This window comes from Salvelinus fontinalis, chromosome 26 (assembly GCF_029448725.1).
Source record: "Salvelinus fontinalis isolate EN_2023a chromosome 26, ASM2944872v1, whole genome shotgun sequence".
Lineage (NCBI taxonomy): Eukaryota > Metazoa > Chordata > Actinopteri > Salmoniformes > Salmonidae > Salvelinus > Salvelinus fontinalis.
Window position 1 is genome coordinate 2670339 of NC_074690.1, and position 18504 is coordinate 2688842.

Below are 18504 nucleotides of genomic sequence, written 5' to 3' on the forward strand. Positions count from 1 at the left end.
CTAGTCCCTAGACACTTAGCCCCTAGAACCCTAGCCCCTAGACATCTAGCTCCTAGACACCTAGCCCCTAGAACCCTAGCCCCTAGACACCTAGCTCCTAGACACCTAGCCCCTAGAAACCTAGCTCCTAGACACCTAGCCCCTAGACACCTAGCCCCTAGACACCTAGCCGCTAGACACCTAGCTCCTAGACACCTAGCCCCTAGAACCCTAGCCCATAGACACCTAGCTCCTAGACACCTAGCCCCTAGAACCCTAGCCCCTAGACACCTAGTTCCTAGACACCTAGCCCCTAGACACCTAGCTCCTTGACACCTAGTCCCTAGACACCTAGCCCCTAGACACCTAGCTCCTAGACACCTAGCCCCTAAAAACCTAGCTCCTAGACACCTAGCCCCTAGACACCTAGACCTTAATCCCAGGAGACTGAGAAGGTATGTTCATGTTGTCCTTCTAGCTCCCTCCATGCCAGCCTATGACCAGGAGACATCTCTGAACCAGACAGACAGCACAGTGACTGTCCTGCTGAAACCGGCACAGAGCCGAGGGGCGCCTGTCAGGTAGGATGGTACACGCACGCACGCACGCAGGCACCCACGCACGCAGGCACACAGGCACACAGACACACAGGCACACAGGCACACAGGCACACAGGCACACAGGCACACAGGCACACAGGCACACAGGCACACAGGCACGCACGCACGCAGGCACACAGGCACACAGGCACACAGGCACACAGGCACACAGACACACAGGCACACAGGCACACAGACACATAGGCACACACACACACACACACACACACACACACACACACACACACACACACACACACACACACACACACACACACACACAACACAATCCATAGAGAGTGTAATTGTTCTACAGTGTTTCTGATCTTGGATTATAAATAAAGGTTGTTATACTTTATCATCTAATCTGAGTCCTTTTGAGATGAATGATACCAGCCTGCAGGCCCTCAGTCGGTCAACTCACATTTACCCAGTGTTTAGCTGCCCTGTCTAATGCCTGAACATTTACCCAGTGTTTAGCTGCCCTGTCTAATGCCTGAACATTTACCCAGTGTTTAGCTGCCCTGTCTAATGCCTGAACATTTACCCAGTGTTTAGCTGCCCTGTCTAATGCCTGAACATTTACCCAGTGTTTAGCTGCCCTGTCTAATGCCTGAACATTTACCCAGTGAAATTTTGCAAATTTCTATAAAAGAAAACTACTGAAATTCCTTATTTACATAAATCCTGTTTGGGCTGCGAGCCCGATATCGGTACACCTGTGACAACATCCAGCTCAATTGTAGGGCGCGAAATTCAAAATCTATTTTTTTTAAATATTTAACTTTCACACATTAACAAGTCCAATACAGCATTTGAAAGATAAACATCTTGTTAATCCAGCCAACGTGTCCGATTTTTAAAATGTTTTACAGCAAAAACACCACGTATATTTGTGTTAGTTCACCACCAAATACAAAAGAGGACAGACATTTTTCACAGCACAGGTAGCATGCACAAAGCCAACCTAACTAACCAAGATCCAACCAAACAAACCTAGAAACAACTTCCTCAGATGACAGTCCTATAACATGTTACACAATAAATGTATATTTTGTTCGAAAAATTTGCATATTTGAGCTATAAATCAGTTTTACATTGACGCTACCATCATAGCTACAGTCAGAAATAGCACGGGAGTAGCCAGAGTAAATACAGACACCAACGTCAACTACCTAATTACTCATCATAAAACATTTCAGAAAAATATATGGTCTATAGCAAAATGAAAGACAAAGATCTTGTGAATAGAGCCAATATTTCCGATTTTTTAAGTGTTTTACAGCGAAAACACAATATATTGTTATATTAGCTTACTGCAATGGCTAACACACAACAGCATTGATTCCAAGTAATCGGTAGCGATAGCACAGCTCGACAGATATATGAAATAGCATCCCAAATTGGGTCCTTATCTTTGTTGATCTTCCATCAGAATGTTGTAAAGGGGTCCATTGTCCAGAACGGTCTTTGTTTGGATCCAGAACGAACTATTTCCCTCTTGAATTAGCAAGCACACTGGCCGTGCGGCGCTAACCTCTCCTTCTTGAAAAAATTCTTCCAACGCATCACGTCTAAAGTCCCGAATAAATTTCAATAATATAATTAAACTATATTGAAAAAACATACTTTAGGATGATATTGTGACATGTATCAAGTAAAATCGAAGCCGGAGATTATATTCACCTATAACGACAGTTTTCCAGGTGGCAATACAAGGTCCAACTTCGCGCCTTGGAGAAAAAAAATTATGGCGGACCTCTCACTCCAAGAGGCTGTATTCAATCCCTAAACGAGATGTTCAAGTCCTTTCTGCTCTCACTTCCGCATGACACCCAGGGGAAGGCGTATGACGTGTTTCTATGGTCCCAAGTGACATGCCCTTTTATAGACAAGCTCTTGAAAAGAGACCTCGCATTTGGAAATCTCACTTCCGGATAGGAAATGGGCTACAGAAAGAGTTCTGGTTCACTTACAAAAATAATTCAAACGGTTTAAGAAACTAGAGAGTGTTGTCTATCCAATAGAAATGATAATATGCATATTGTACGAGCAAGAATTGAGTAGGAGGCCGTTTGAAATGGCCACCTCTTTCCAGGTTACTCAGTGCTGCCCCTTGCAGCCATAAGAAGTTAAGATTTCAGACACTTTGCTATTAGACTCGAAATTGAGCTCAGGTGCATCCTGTTTCCATTAATCATCCTTAAGATGTTTCTACAACTTGATTGGAGTCCACCTGTGGTAAATTCAATTGATTGGACATGATTTGGAAAGGCACACACCTGTCTATATAAGGTCCCACAGTTGAAGTGCATGTCAGAGCAAAAACCAAGCCATGAGGTGGAAAGAATTGTCCGTAGAGGGCCGAGACAGGATTGTATCGAGGCACAAATCTGGGGAAGGGTATAAAAAATGTCTGCATCATTGAAGGTCTCCAAGAACACAGTGGCCTCCATCATTCTTAAATGTAAGAAGTTTGGAACCACCAAGACTCTTCCTAGAGCTGGCCGCCTGGCCAAACTGAGCAATCGAGGGAGAAGGGTCTTGGTCAGGGAGGTGAAGAACCCGATGTTCACTCTGACAGAGCTCCAGAGTTCCTCTTTGGAGATGGGAGAAACTTCCAGAATGACAACTATCTCTGCAGCACTCCACCAATCAGGCCTTTATGGTAGAGTGGCCACATGGAAGCCACTCTTCAGTAAAAAGCACATGACAGCCCGCTTGGAGTTTGCCAAAAGTCTTCTAAAGGAATCTCCAACCATGAGAAACAAGATTATCTGGTCTGATGAAACCAAGCATACAGCCAATACAACGCAGGAGTGGCTTAGGGACAAGTCTCTGAACGTCCTTGAGAGGACCAGCAAGAGCCTGGACTTGATCTCGATCGAACATTTGAACATAACCGTGCAGCAACGCTCCCCATCCAACCTGACAGAGCTTGAGAGGATCTGCAGAAAAGAATGGGAGAAACTCCCCAAATACAGGTGTGCCACCAAGCTTGTAGCGTCATACCCCAATAGACTCAAGGCTGAAATCGCTGCCAAAGGTGCTTCAACAAAGTACCGAGTTGATACATTTAATATATTTGCAAAAAATTGAAAAATATGGTTTTGCTTTGTCCTTATGGGGTATTGTGTGTAAGTTGATGAGGGGAAAAAATTATTTAATTAATTTTAGAATAAGGCTGTAACGTAACAAAATTAGGAAAAAGTCAAGGGGGCTGATTACTTTCCCGAATGCCCTGTATGTGGTGCCAAACTGGATCAGAACATCTACTGCTTTCTGCTGTATATGAGCAACCCAGAACTGTGTGAGTGTATTTGTATTTATTATGGATCCCCATTAGTTCCTGTCAAAGCAGCAGCTACTCTTCCTGGGGTTTATTATGGATCCCCATTAGTTCCTGTCAAAGCAGCAGCTACTCTTCCTGGGGTTTATTATGGATCCCCATTAGTTCCTGTCAAAGCAGCAGCTACTCTTCCTGGGGTTTATTATGGATCCCCATTAGTTCCTGCCAAGGCAGCAGCTAGTCTTCCTGGGGTTTATTATGGATCCCCATTAGTTCCTGTCAAGGCAGCAGCTACTCTTCCTGGGGTTTATTATGGATCCCCATTAGTTCCTGCCAAGGCAGCAGCTACTCTTCCTGGAGTTTATTATGGATCCCCATTAGTTCCTGTCAAAGCAGCAGCTACTCTTCCTGGGGTTTATTATGGATCCCCATTAGTTCCTGTCAAAGCAGCAGCTACTCTTCCTGGGGTTTATTATGGATCCCCATTAGTTCCTGCCAAGGCAGCAGCTACTCTTCCTGGAGTTTATTATGGATCCCCATTAGTTCCTGTCAAGGCAGCAGCTACTCTTCCTGGGGTTTATTATGGATCCCCATTAGTTCCTGTCAAGGCAGCAGCTACTCCGGTACAGAGTCAATGTGGAGATTATATACAGGGGGTAGTGGTACAGAGTCAAGGTGGAGGCTGTATACAGGGGGGTACCGGTACAGAGTCAATGCTGAGGCTATATATAGGGGGGGGGGGGGGGGGTACCGGTACAGAGTCAAGGTGGAGGCTGTATACAGGGGGTACCAGTACAGAGTCAATGTGGAGGCTATATACAGGGTGTACCGGTACAGAGTCAATGTGGAGGCTATATACAGGGGGTACCGGTACAGAGTTAATGTGGAGGCTATATACAAGGGGTACTGGTACAGAGTCAATGTGGAGGCTATATACAGGGGGTACTGGTACAGAGTCAATGTGGAGGCTATATACAGGGGGTACCGGCACAGAGTCAATGTGGAGGCTATATACAGGGGGGTACCGGTACAGAGTCAATGTGAAGGCTATACACAGGGGGTACCGGTACAGAGTTAATGTGGAGGCTATATACAGGGGGTACCGGTACAGAGTCAATGTGGAGGCTATATACAGGGGGTAGTGGTACAGAGTCAATGTGGAGGCTATATACAGGGGGTACCGGTACAGAGTCAATGTGGAGGCTATATACAGGGTGTACCGGTACAGAGTCAATGTGGAGGCTATATACAGGGGGTACCGGTACAGAGTTTATGTGGAGGCTATATATAGGGGGTACTGGTACAGAGTCAATGTGGAGGCTATATTCAGGGGGTACTGGTACAGAGTCAATGTGGAGGCTATATACAGGGGGTACTGGTACAGACTCAATGTGGAGGCTATATACAGGGGGTTCCGGTACAGAGTCAATGTGGAGGCTATATACAGGGTGTTACGGTGCAGAGTCAATGTGGAGGCTATATACAGGGGGGTACCGGTACAGAGTCAATGTGGAGGCTATACACAGGGGGTACCGGTACAGAGTCAATGTGGAGGCTATACACAGGGGGTACCGGTACAGAGTTAATGTGGAGGCTATATACAGGGGGTACTGGTACAGAGTCAATGTGGAGGCTATATACAGGGGGTAGTGGTACAGAGTCAATGTGGAGGCTATATACAGGGGGTACCCGTACAGAGTCAATGTGGAGGCTATATACAGGTGGCACTGGTACAGAGTCAATGTGGAGGCTATATACAGGGGGAACTGGTACAGAGTCAATGTGGAGGCTATATACAGGGGGTACCGGTACAGAGTCAATGTGGAGGCTACATACAGGGTGTTACGCTACAGAGTCAATGTGGAGGCTATATACAGGGGGGGTACCGGTACAGAGTCAATGTGGAGGCTATATACAGGTGGCACTGGTACAGAGTCAATGTGGAGGCTATATACAGGGGGTACCGGCACAGAGTCAATGTGGAGGCTATATACAGGGGGGTACCGGTATGGAGTCAATGTGGAGGCTATATACAGGGGGTACTGGTACAGAGTCAATGTGGAGGCTTTATACAGGGGGTACCGGTATGGAGTCAATGTGGAGGCTATATACAGGGGGTACTGGTACAGAGTCAATGTGGAGGCTATATACAGGGGGTACCGGTATGGAGTCAATGTGGAGGCTATATACAGGGGGTACTAGTACAGAGTCAATGTGGAGGCTATATACAGGGTGTTACGGTACAGAGTCAATGTGGAGGCTATATACAGGGTTTTACGGTACAGAGTCAATGTGGAGGCTATATACAGGGGGGTACCGGTACAGAGTCAATGTGGAGGCTATATACAGGGGGTACCGGTACAGAGTTAATGTGGAGGCTATATACAGGGGGTACTGGTACAGAGTCAATGTGGAGGCTATATACAGGGTGTTACGCTGCAGAGTCAATGTGGAGGCTATATACAGGGGGTGCCGGTACAGAGTCAATGTGGAAGCTATATACAGGGGGTACCGGTACAGAGTCAATGTGGAGGCTATATACAGGGGGGTACCGGTACAGAGTCAATGTGGAGGCTATATACAGGGGGTACCGGTACAGAGTTAATTTGGAGGCTATATACAGGGGGTACTGGTACAGAGTCAATGTGGAGGCTATATACAGGGTGTTACGCTGCAGAGTCAATGTGGAGGCTATATACAGGGGGTGCCGGTACAGAGTCAATGTGGAGGCTATATACAGGGTGTTACGGTACAGAGTCAATGTGGAGGCTATATACAGGGGGTACCGGTACAGAGTCAATGTGGAGGCTATATACAGGGTGTACCGGTACAGAGTCAATGTGGAGGCTATATACAGGGGGAACTGGTACAGAGTTAATGTGCTGGGGCACCGGTTAGTTGATTTAATTTGTACATGTATGTAGATTTATTAAAGTGACAATGCATAGATGACAACAGAGAGTAGCAGCGGTGTAAAGAGGAGGAGTGGGGATGGAAATAGTCTGGGTAGCCATTTGATTAGATGTTCAGGTGTCTTATGGCTTGGGGTTAGAAGCTGTTTAGAAGCCTCTTGGACCTAGACTTGTCGCTCCGGTACCTCTTACCGGTAGCAGAGAGAACAGTCTATGAGTAGAGTGTACGGATCCCCATTATTTCCTGCCAAGGCAGCAGCTACTCTGCCTGGGGTCTAAAACACATTAAGGCACCTTTCCTCTCCCCCTTGTTGTTGTTTGTAAATGGTCAAAGCAAAGAAATTCCTCCTGAATTCCTCCTGGATTCCTCCTGAATTCCTCCTGGATTCCTCCTGAATTCCTCCTGGATTCCTCCTGGATTCCTCCTGAATTCCTCCTGGATTCCTCCTGAATTCCTCATGGATTCCTCCTGGATTCCTCCTGAATTCCTCCTGGATTCCTCCTGGATTCCTCCTGGATTCCTCCTGGATTCCTCCTGGATTCCTTCTGGATTCCTTCTGGATTCCTCCTGGATATCATAATACATAATGCTTATACCATCAACTGTGGAATTCCAGCCACATCCACTGACTCATCTAACTGAAGAGAGCATTGCCGTTTTCATTTATTTATTTTTTATTCCAGATGCTTGTATGTCAACTGACACATGTCTTATTCTAGTGCCCGCTGTGTCATTGGAAAGTGGTGACTGATTCCACCTTTATCGCTGCCTCCTCACCCAAGAGTGACACTGAGACATCACTCAGGCAGGGTTCAACGATCTCATCTCCTATATTGTGGGGGCTTCTTTGCCTTGGCTATATTTAGGATCACCTTGTATGAAGCTTTGAGGATAGCTCTGTTCCCTTTGAATGTCTGTTAGAGGGGCAGAGAAAGCATTTTGTCAAAAGCCACCTACAATGAACTATCACGTTAAATAAAACATGTAAATATGACCTAATCTTGATTTATCTTATCGGTTGTGTGTGTGTGTGTGTGTGTGTGTGTGTGTGTGTGTGTGTGTGTGTGTGTGTGTGTGTGTGTGTGTGTGTGTGTGTGTGTGTGTGTGTGTGTGTGTGTGTGTGTGTGTGTGTGTGTGTGTGTGTGTGTGTGTGTGTGTGTGTGTGTGTGTGTGTGTGTGTGTTCGGGTCTACATTTGGTATTTGTAATATTGTTTTAGGATCCCCATTATCTGTTGCAAAAGCAGCGGCTACTCTTCCTGGGGTTCCACACAAAACATGAACCATAATACAGAATGACATAATACAGAACATCATTAGACGAGAACAGCTCAAGGACAGAACCACATACAGTTGAAGTCTGAAGTTTACATACACCTTAGCCAAATACATTTAAACTCAGTTTTCACACTCTCTAAAATGTATTCCTTGTAAATATTCCCCTGTCTTGTGTCAGTTAAGATCACCACTTTATTTTAAGAATGTGAAACGTCAGAATAATAGTAGATAATTATTTATTTCAGTTTTTATTTCTTTCATGACATTCCCAGTGGGTCAGAAGTTTACATACACTCAATTAGTATTTGGTAGCATTGCCTTTAAATTGTTTAACTTGAGGCAAACGTTTCAAGCTTCCCACAATAAGTTGGGTGAATTTTGGCCCATTCCTCCTGACAGAGCTGGTGTAACTGAGTCAGGTTTGTAGGCCTCCTTGCTCGTACACGCTTTTTCAGTTCTGCCCACAAATGTTCTATAGGATTGAGGTCAGGACTTTGTGATGGCCACTCCAATACCTTGACTTTGTTGTCCTTAAGCCATTTTGCCACAACTTTGGAAGTATGCTTGGTGTCATTGCCCATTTGGAAGACCCATTTGCGACCAAGCTTTAACTTCCTGACTGATGTCTTGAGATGTTGCTTCAATATATCCACATATTTTTCATCCTCATGATGCCATCTATTATGTCAAGTGTACCAGTCCCTCCTGCAGCAAATCACCCCACAACATGATGCTTCCACCCCCATGCTTCACGGTTGGGATGGTGTTTACATTTACATTTAAGTCATTTAGCAGACGCTCTTATCCAGAACGACTTACAAATTGGTGAATTCACCTTATATCCAGTGGAACAGCCACTTTACAATAGTGCATCTAAATCTTTTAAGGGGGGGGGGGGTTAGAAGGATTACTTTATCCGATTACTTTATGTTCTTCGGCCTGCAAGCCTCCCCCTTTTTCCTCCAAACATAATGATGGTCATTATGGCCAAACAGTTCTATTTTTGTTTCATCAGACCAGAGGACATTTCTCCAAAAAGTACGATCTTTGTCCCCATATGCAGTTGCAAAACGTAGTCTGGATTTTTTATGGCGGTTTTGGAGCATTGCCTTCTTCCTTGCTGAGCGGCCTTTCAGGTTATGTTGATATAGGACTCGTTTTACTGTAGATATAGATACTTTTGTACCTGTTTCCGTCAGCATCTTCACAAGGTCCTTTGCTGTTGTTCTGGGATTGATTTGCACTTTTCACACCAAAGTACGTTCATATCTAGGAGACAGAACGCGTCTCCTTCCTGAGCGGTATGACGGCTGCGTGGTCCCATGGTGTTTATACTTGCGTACCATTGTTTGTACAGATGAACGTGGTACCTTCAGGCGTTTGGAAATTGCTCCCAAGGATGAACCAGACTTGTGGAGGTCTACAATAATTTTTCTGAGGTCTTGGCTGATTTCCTTTGATTTTCCCATGAAAATCAAGCAAAGAGGCACTGAGTTTGAAGGTAGGCCTTGAAATACATCCACAGGTACACCTCCAATTGTCTCAAATTATGTCAATTAGCCTAACAGAAGCTTCTAAAGCCATACCATCATTGTCTGGAATTTTCCAAGCTGTTTAAAGGCACAGTCAACTTAGTGTGTAAACTTCTCTCCCACTGGAATTGTGATACAGTGAAATATAAGTGAATTAATCTGTCTGTAAACAATTGTTGGAAAAATTACTTACTATGTCATGCACACAGTAGATTTCCTAACCAGCTTGTCAAAACTATAGTTTAACAAGAAATTTGTGGAGTGGTTGAAAAACGAGTTTTAATGACTCCAACGTAAGTGTATGTAAACTTCCGACTTCAACTGTACATTTTTAAGGAGACAAACGTAGCCCACATATCAATACAGACACACAAACTGTCCAAACTATTTGACCTGGTCAAATAGGGGAGAGGCGTTGTGCTGCGAGGTGTTGCTTTATCTGTTTTCTGAAACCAAGTTTACTGTTTGATGTGTTAAATCATTTTTTTCCAGTTCAGAAAAAAACAGTATAATTGTGTTTTTAAACAGCAACACTTCCAACCTAGACTTGTTTTCAACAATAATTTCTATAGTAAGATAAACAATAGGCCTGATCATGTGTCATCTTCATATGCACTGTTACTAAGGGTTGCACTATCACTAGCTAGCTAGCTTGTTTTGGCTAACGTTAGCGAGTTAGCTGTTAGCTGTGTACTAGGGGATTGTTTGAAAGAGAAACTCACATTTACTATTATGAAAGATAGTGTTCCCTTATTTCTGCTTAACATCACCTGTTGTAAAATGACAACAATGCCTTGCTAGCTGACTTACTCTTCCACTGTCGAAGCACTGTTTCCTTTCTGCTCTGTTCTGAAAGAACTCCCTGGGTTAATCGTTATCAAATCAAATGTATTTATAAAGCCCTTACATCAGCTCATTTCTCAAAGTGCTGTACAGAGACCCAGCCTAAAACCCCAAACAGCAAGCAATGCAGGTGTAGAAGCACGGTGGCTAGGGAAAAACTCCCTAGAAAGGCCAAAACCTAGGAAGAAACCTGGAGAGGAACCAGGCTATGAGGGGTTGTCCATTTGTAGATTTTAGGTCAGGACGTGTCCTCCCCTATGAGATTCTCATTACTAACCACAAAACACACTGTGAGCGCTCCTCTTTATTTCTCAACGTTTGATCTAGAAAACTCATGGCTGTCTTTGCGTTTCATGACGTTTTTGAGCTCAGAACTTGTTGCTAGTTTGAGTCCATTTTGATGACGGCGGTGAGAGACGGCGAGTGGGAATGACAAGTCAGTGGCTGACAGCGCATCATCTGCTGCTGAACCACAATGCTTGCAGAGTGTGGATCGCAGAGTGATCTTGAAGTCAAACTGCAGAAAGAAGATCAGCCAACCGGCGAAGCACACGGGCATCTCCCTCCCACTCAGAGACACCGCTGCTAAGCAGAGTAAACGGCGAAGCACACGGGCATCTCCCTCCCACTCAGAGACACCGCTGCTAAGCAGAGTAAACGGCGAAACACACGGGCATCTCCCTCCTACTCAGAGACACCGCTGCTAAGCAGAGTAAACGGCGAAACACACGGGCATCTCCCTCCCACTCAGAGACACCGCTGCTAAGCAGAGTAAACGGCGAAACACACGGGCATCTCCCTCCCACTCAGAGACACCGCTGCTAAGCAGAGTAAACCTCGAAACACACGGGCATCTCCCTCCCACTCAGAGACACCGCTGCTAAGCAGAGTAAACCTCGAAACACACGGGCATCTCCCTCCTACTCAGAGACACCGCTGCTAAGCAGAGTAAACGGCGAAACACACGGGCATCTCCCTCCTACTCAGAGACACCGCTGCTAAGCAGAGAGAGTACTGTTGTACTTGGCCAAAATCAATTCTAGTAATTAATGAAATAATTGTACATTTACTCTGACATGTCGCGTCTCGTACTTTAACAAAGGCTGTTCTACACATTTTAATTACTAACACCTAATTATAATTAACACAAACAGCGTGAATCAAACGCTGGCATTAATTAGCGTGCTGGGTTAGTCCTTCATTTACCGCTAGAACCCAGCACTCAACCCCCCCCCCCCCCCCCCCCCCTTCTTGCACAGAACAAAGACTCTACTCTAGTTTCCTCTTTGGAGATCAGAATTTAGGGATTGGGCCTCACGGTTCACTTTCTTACCGGTTAGTCAGAGGATGATTGGATGCTAATGTGGTGAATGTGGTTTGCTAATTCATCTAACAGTGGGGGTATCAATAGCTCAATTTCACTGTGTTCATCGAGAAAGAGAACAGGCTGGTGTTTTGATATAGACATGTTATAATCCTAACCTCTAGAGAACAGACTGGTGTTTTGATATAGACATGTTATAATCCTAAATCCTAATCCTAACCCTTACCTTAACCTTAACCCCTACCCTTACCCTAACCTTAACCCTACCATAACTTTAACCCCTACCCTAACCTTAACCCTGCCCTAACCTTAACCCCCACCCTAACCTTAACCCCTACCCTAACCTTAACCCCTACCCTAAACTTAACCCCTACCCTAACCTTAACCCCTACCCTAACCTTAACCCCTACCCTAACCTTAACCCCTACCCTACCCTAACCTTAACCCCTAACCATAACCCTTACACTAACCTTAATCTTTACCTTAACCATTTTAAATGTCACCTCCAATGGGGTAGGGATGTCCCAAGGATACGTGACAACAAGGCCCATGAAATAATTACATCTCTCCAGGGTATGAGTCATGTTGATCATTCTGTCTGCATCTCCAGAGACCAATAGGAAAGGTTCAGGCTGCATCTCCAGAGACCAATAGGAAAGGTCAGCCTGCATCTCCAGAGACCAATAGGAAAGGTCAGCCTGCATCTCCAGAGACCAATAGGAAAGGGTCAGGCTGCATCTCCAGAGACCAATAGGAAAGGGTCAGGCTGCATCTCCAGAGACCAATAGGAAAGGTCAGCCTGCATCTCCAGAGACCAATAGGAAAGGTCAGCCTGCATCTCCAGAGACCAATAGGAAAGGTCAGGCTGCATCTCCAGAGACCAATAGGAAAGGTCAGGATGCATCTCCAGAGACCAATAGGAAAGGGTCAGGCTGCATCTCCAGAGACCAATAGGAAAGGTCAGCCTGCATCTCCAGAGACCAATAGGAAAGGTCAGCCTGCATCTCCAGAGACCAATAGGAAAGGTCAGCCTGCATCTCCAGAGACCAATAGGAAAGGTCAGGCTGCATCTCCAGAGACCAATAGGAAAGGTCAGCCTGCATCTCCAGAGACCAATAGGAAAGGTCAGCCTGCATCTCCAGAGACCAATAGGAAAGGTCAGGGGCAGACCAATAGGAAAGGTCAGGCTGCATCTCCAGAGACCAATAGGAAAGGTCAGCCTGCATCTCCAGAGACCAATAGGAAAGGGTCAGGCTGCATCTGTAGAGACCAATAGGAAAGGTCAGGCTGCATCTGTAGAGACCAATAGGAAAGGTCAGGGGCAGACCAATAGGAAAGGTCAGGGGCATCTGTAGAGACCAATAGGAAAATGTGTGACTGAGGCTTCATTTGATGTCTGATCGGTTTGCGAGGTAACACTGCTCCAGACTTTTGACTATTAACTAACTAACTCTCTCACACACACACACACACACACACACACACACACACACACACACCAGCAGATGTTTGGCTGTGATACAGGAAGGAGGGAAAATAAAACATCAAACGATCACATCACTTCATTAAAAACCAACGACGTGTCGAGAGCCTCCAAATGTCAGTTTTCCTCTCAGCTTCACTGAATATTAACACACTTCGTTCAATATTAGATGTCATATGTTAAGCTTCTTCAATCAGCCTTCAGTTCAAAATACTTTAACACAGTTCACGATATATAAGTGATATCTATATATCTCTTGAATATGATCATTTGTAGATGAAGCGATAGGCAATGATTTTATATATATATGTATATATATATTCATATTTGTGTAATTACTCATCTTTATAAAATGATATTTTGACTTTGGTTAGCTAATCTCCGTGAGGATGACATATAGACACTTTATTGAGAGCATGTTTTACCAGAAGGCTTTGAGACACACACACACACACACACACACACACACACACACACACACACACACACACACACACACACACACACACACACACACACACACACACACACACATTTTTTCCCAGAGGGCCCTCTCTCCGCTAGCTGTCCCTGTAAAAGGATTAAGTCAGTCATGTCTATCAGTCAGTTATGTTTATAACTAATGTTTAAAATGGCCCCTCATCACATCCGTGGCCAGAAGACGCCTCTTCACTCTCAGTCACTCTCAGGCATGCATCTTAATAATACATGTTGATATACCTAAAAATAAATAAATTGTTTTCGGTCTCTTTTGGAAGCAGATTGTCTGGAACAGTATATCCTCCCGTTCACGTCTCTCAATCGCTCAGTTTTCCCCTCTTCTCCCTCATCCTCCTCTTCCTCCTCCTCCTCTCCTCCTCCTCTTCCTCATCCTCCTCCTCTTCCTCCTCCTCCTCTCCTCCCCTCTCCTCCTCATCTTCCTCCTCCTCCTCTCTTCCTCCTCTTCCTCCTCTTCTTCCTCATCCTCCTCCTCTTCCTCCTCTCCTCCTCCTCTCCTTCTCTTCCTCCTCTCCTCCTCTTCCTCATCTTCCTCCTCATCCTATTGCTCCTCCTCCTCTCCTCCCCTCTCCTCCTCCTCTCCTTCTCTTCCTCCTCTCCTCCTCTTCCTCATCTTCCTCCTCATTCTCTTCCTCCTCCTCCTCTCCTCCCCTCTCCTCCTCCTCTTCCTCTTCCTCCTCATCTTCCTCTTCCTCCTCCTACTCTCCTCCTCCTCCTCCTCTTCCACCTCTTCTCCTCCCCTTTCCTCCTCCTCTCCTTCTCTTTCTCTCTCCTCCTCCTCCTCCTCCTCCTCCTCCTCTCTCCTCTCCTCCTCTTCCTCTGTACTCCTCCTCTCCTCCTCCTCTCCTCTTCCTCCTCCTCTCCCTCCTATTCCGTCTTCCTCCTCCTCTCCTCCTCCTCCTCTCCTCCCTCCTCCTATCCTCCTCCTCCTCCTCCTCCTCTCTCCTCACCTGTACCTTGGGCTAGAGCTCACATATTGTATACACATATCCACGTTATTATATCATACAGAGGTACGCTTTCACTTGTATACATGTAGTTGCCACCTTGTTTGCACCATGTTATAGTAATACGTGAGTGAGAATGACTGTGTTCTCAGGAGGTTCTACCCCCTAGCAGATCATCTTTACCCAGATATGCCTCTGAAATCAGTTAAGTGATTTACGTCACTGCTTAAAAGAAGCAATTGATGTCTTTGATCAGGGCCACACACACACACACACACACACACACACACACACACACACACACACACACACACACACACACAGACACAGACACACACACAGACACAGACACAGACACACACACACACACACACACACACACACACACACACACACACACACACACATTTTTTCCCAGAGGGCCCTCTCTCCGCTAGCTGTCCCTGTAAAAGGATTAAGTCAGTCATGTCTATCAGTCAGTTATGTTTATAACTAATGTTTAAAATGGCCCCTCATCACATCCGTGGCCAGAAGACGCCTCTTCACTCTCAGTCACTCTCAGGCATGCATCTTAATAATACATGTTGATATACCTAAAAATAAATAAATTGTTTTCGGTCTCTTTTGGAAGCAGATTGTCTGGAACAGTATATCCTCCCGTTCACGTCTCTCAATCGCTCAGTTTTCCCCTCTTCTCCCTCATCCTCCTCTTCCTCCTCCTCCTCTCCTCCTCCTCTTCCTCATCCTCCTCCTCTTCCTCCTCCTCCTCTCCTCCCCTCTCCTCCTCATCTTCCTCCTCCTCCTCTCTTCCTCCTCTTCCTCCTCTTCTTCCTCATCCTCCTCCTCTTCCTCCTCTCCTCCTCCTCTCCTTCTCTTCCTCCTCTCCTCCTCTTCCTCATCTTCCTCCTCATCCTATTGCTCCTCCTCCTCTCCTCCCCTCTCCTCCTCCTCTCCTTCTCTTCCTCCTCTCCTCCTCTTCCTCATCTTCCTCCTCATTCTCTTCCTCCTCCTCCTCTCCTCCCCTCTCCTCCTCCTCTTCCTCTTCCTCCTCATCTTCCTCTTCCTCCTCCTACTCTCCTCCTCCTCCTCCTCTTCCACCTCTTCTCCTCCCCTTTCCTCCTCCTCTCCTTCTCTTTCTCTCTCCTCCTCCTCCTCCTCCTCCTCCTCCTCTCTCCTCTCCTCCTCTTCCTCTGTACTCCTCCTCTCCTCCTCCTCTCCTCTTCCTCCTCCTCTCCCTCCTATTCCGTCTTCCTCCTCCTCTCCTCCTCCTCCTCTCCTCCCTCCTCCTATCCTCCTCCTCCTCCTCCTCCTCTCTCCTCACCTGTACCTTGGGCTAGAGCTCACATATTGTATACACATATCCACGTTATTATATCATACAGAGGTACGCTTTCACTTGTATACATGTAGTTGCCACCTTGTTTGCACCATGTTATAGTAATACGTGAGTGAGAATGACTGTGTTCTCAGGAGGTTCTACCCCCTAGCAGATCATCTTTACCCAGATATGCCTCTGAAATCAGTTAAGTGATTTACGTCACTGCTTAAAAGAAGCAATTGATGTCTTTGATCAGGGCCACACACACACACACACACACACACACACACACACACACACACACACACACACACACACACAGACACAGACACAGACACAGACACAGACACAGACACAGACACAGACACACAGACACAGACACAGACACAGACACAGACAGACTGACAGAGACACACACACACACACACACAGACAGACTGACAGAGACACACACAGACAGACTGACTGACAGAGACACACACACACAGACAGACTGACAGAGACACACACAGACAGACTGACTGACAGAGACACACACACACAGACAGACTGACAGAGACACACACACACACACACACACACACAGACTGACAGAGACACACACACACACAGACAGACTGACAGAGACACACACACACACAGACAGACTGACAGAGACACACACACACACAGACAGACTGACAGAGACACACACACACACACAGACAGACTGACAGAGACACACACACACAGACAGACTGACAGAGACACACACACACACACAGACAGACTGACAGAGACACACACACACACACACACACACAGACAGACTGACAGAGACACACACACACAGACAGACTGACAGAGACACACACACACACACACACATACAGACTGACAGAGACACACACACACACACAGACAGACTGGCAGAGACACACACACAGACAGACTGACAGAGACACACACACACACACACAGACAGACTGACAGAGACACACACACAGACAGACTGACAGAGACACACACACACACACAGAGAAAAAAAAATGTATCTGAATTTCAGGTCACAATCCAGTCGATGCCAAGTCAATCCTCCATAATTAGTTGGCGTCACACGGAGAGCTGGGGAGGAGTGCAGCAGGGGAGGAGGAGAGGAGGGGTGAAAATATATCGGCCGGGAAGAGCAGCCGGTCACCCTGTGTGTGTGTGTGTGTGTGTGTGTGTGTGTGTGTGTGTGTGTGTGTGTGTGTGTGTGTGTGTGTGTGTGTGTGTGTGTGTGTGTGTGTGTGTGTGTGTGTGTGTGTGTGTGTGTGTGTGTGTGTGTGTGTGTGTGTGTATACAGGTTCTACCCTGCAGGCTCCCCCAGACCCCCGTGGCACAACCTCTTTTAACAGCTTCATCCTTTCTTCTCCTTCCTTTGCTTTTTTTTTTAAATCCCTTTTTTTTCAACTTTCTGCTCAGTGGAGAGATGGTTGGGAGTGCAGGCGTTTGGAATTAGGAATTAGCCGCAATTATTTTTGATGTAGCGAGAGAGGGGCCGTCATGTGGCGTCAGCGGTGGGATCGAAGGTTAAAACAAACTGACTTGTTATTAAAAACTATGTTTGTTCTCGACCAGTTCATCTGACCTCTTACCTTTCGTTACTTGGAGATCACTAGAACTGAGTTTACACCTCAACTTTTATTTTTTATTTTTTTGTGTGTGTTTGAGTTGTACTTTTTTACAGAATATTAACTTGCTGGAGCTCATGCACCTAAATATTAACAGTACCATATATTAACAGTACCATATATAAACATTACCATATATAAAGAGTACCATATATAACCAGTACCATATATAAACAGTACCATATATAAAGAGTACCATATATTAACAGTACCATATATTAACAGTACCATATATAAACAGTACCATATATTAACAGTACCATATATTAACAGTACCATATATAACCAGTACCATATATTAACAGTACCATATATAAACATTACCATATATAAAGAGTACCATATATAAACAGTACCATATATAACCAGTACCATATATAAAGAGTACCATATATTAACAGTACCATATATTAACAGTACCATATATAACCAGTACCATATATAAACAGTACCATATATAAAGAGTACCATATATTAACAGTACCATATATGAACAGTACCATATATTAACAGTACCATATATAAACAGTACCATATATAAAGAGTACCATATATAAACAGTACCACTCAAAATGAGTCCCAGCACCTATAGCAGTCCAATTCAATATAAACAGTACCATATATAACCAGTACCATATATAAACAGTACCATATATTAACAGTACCATATATTAACAGTACCATATATTAACAGTACCATATATTAACAGTACCATATATAACCAGTACCATATATTATTAACAGTACCATATATAACCAGTACCATATATTAACAGTACCATATATTAACAGTACCATATATTAACAGTACCATATATTAACAGTACCATATATGAACAGTACCATATAT

General features: G+C 45.2%; 1 protein-coding gene across 1 annotated transcript in view; it reads left to right on the plus strand.

Moving 5' to 3' along the window:
- The window catches only part of LOC129824568 (receptor-type tyrosine-protein phosphatase mu-like), a 422832-nt gene that overhangs the window by 390030 nt on the left and 14298 nt on the right, over positions 1 to 18504 (plus strand). Inside the window, exon 12 of the mRNA XM_055884259.1 lies at positions 458 to 560. Within this exon, the coding sequence (XP_055740234.1) occupies positions 458 to 560 (103 nt within the window). The remainder of the gene's footprint in view (positions 1 to 457; positions 561 to 18504) is intronic.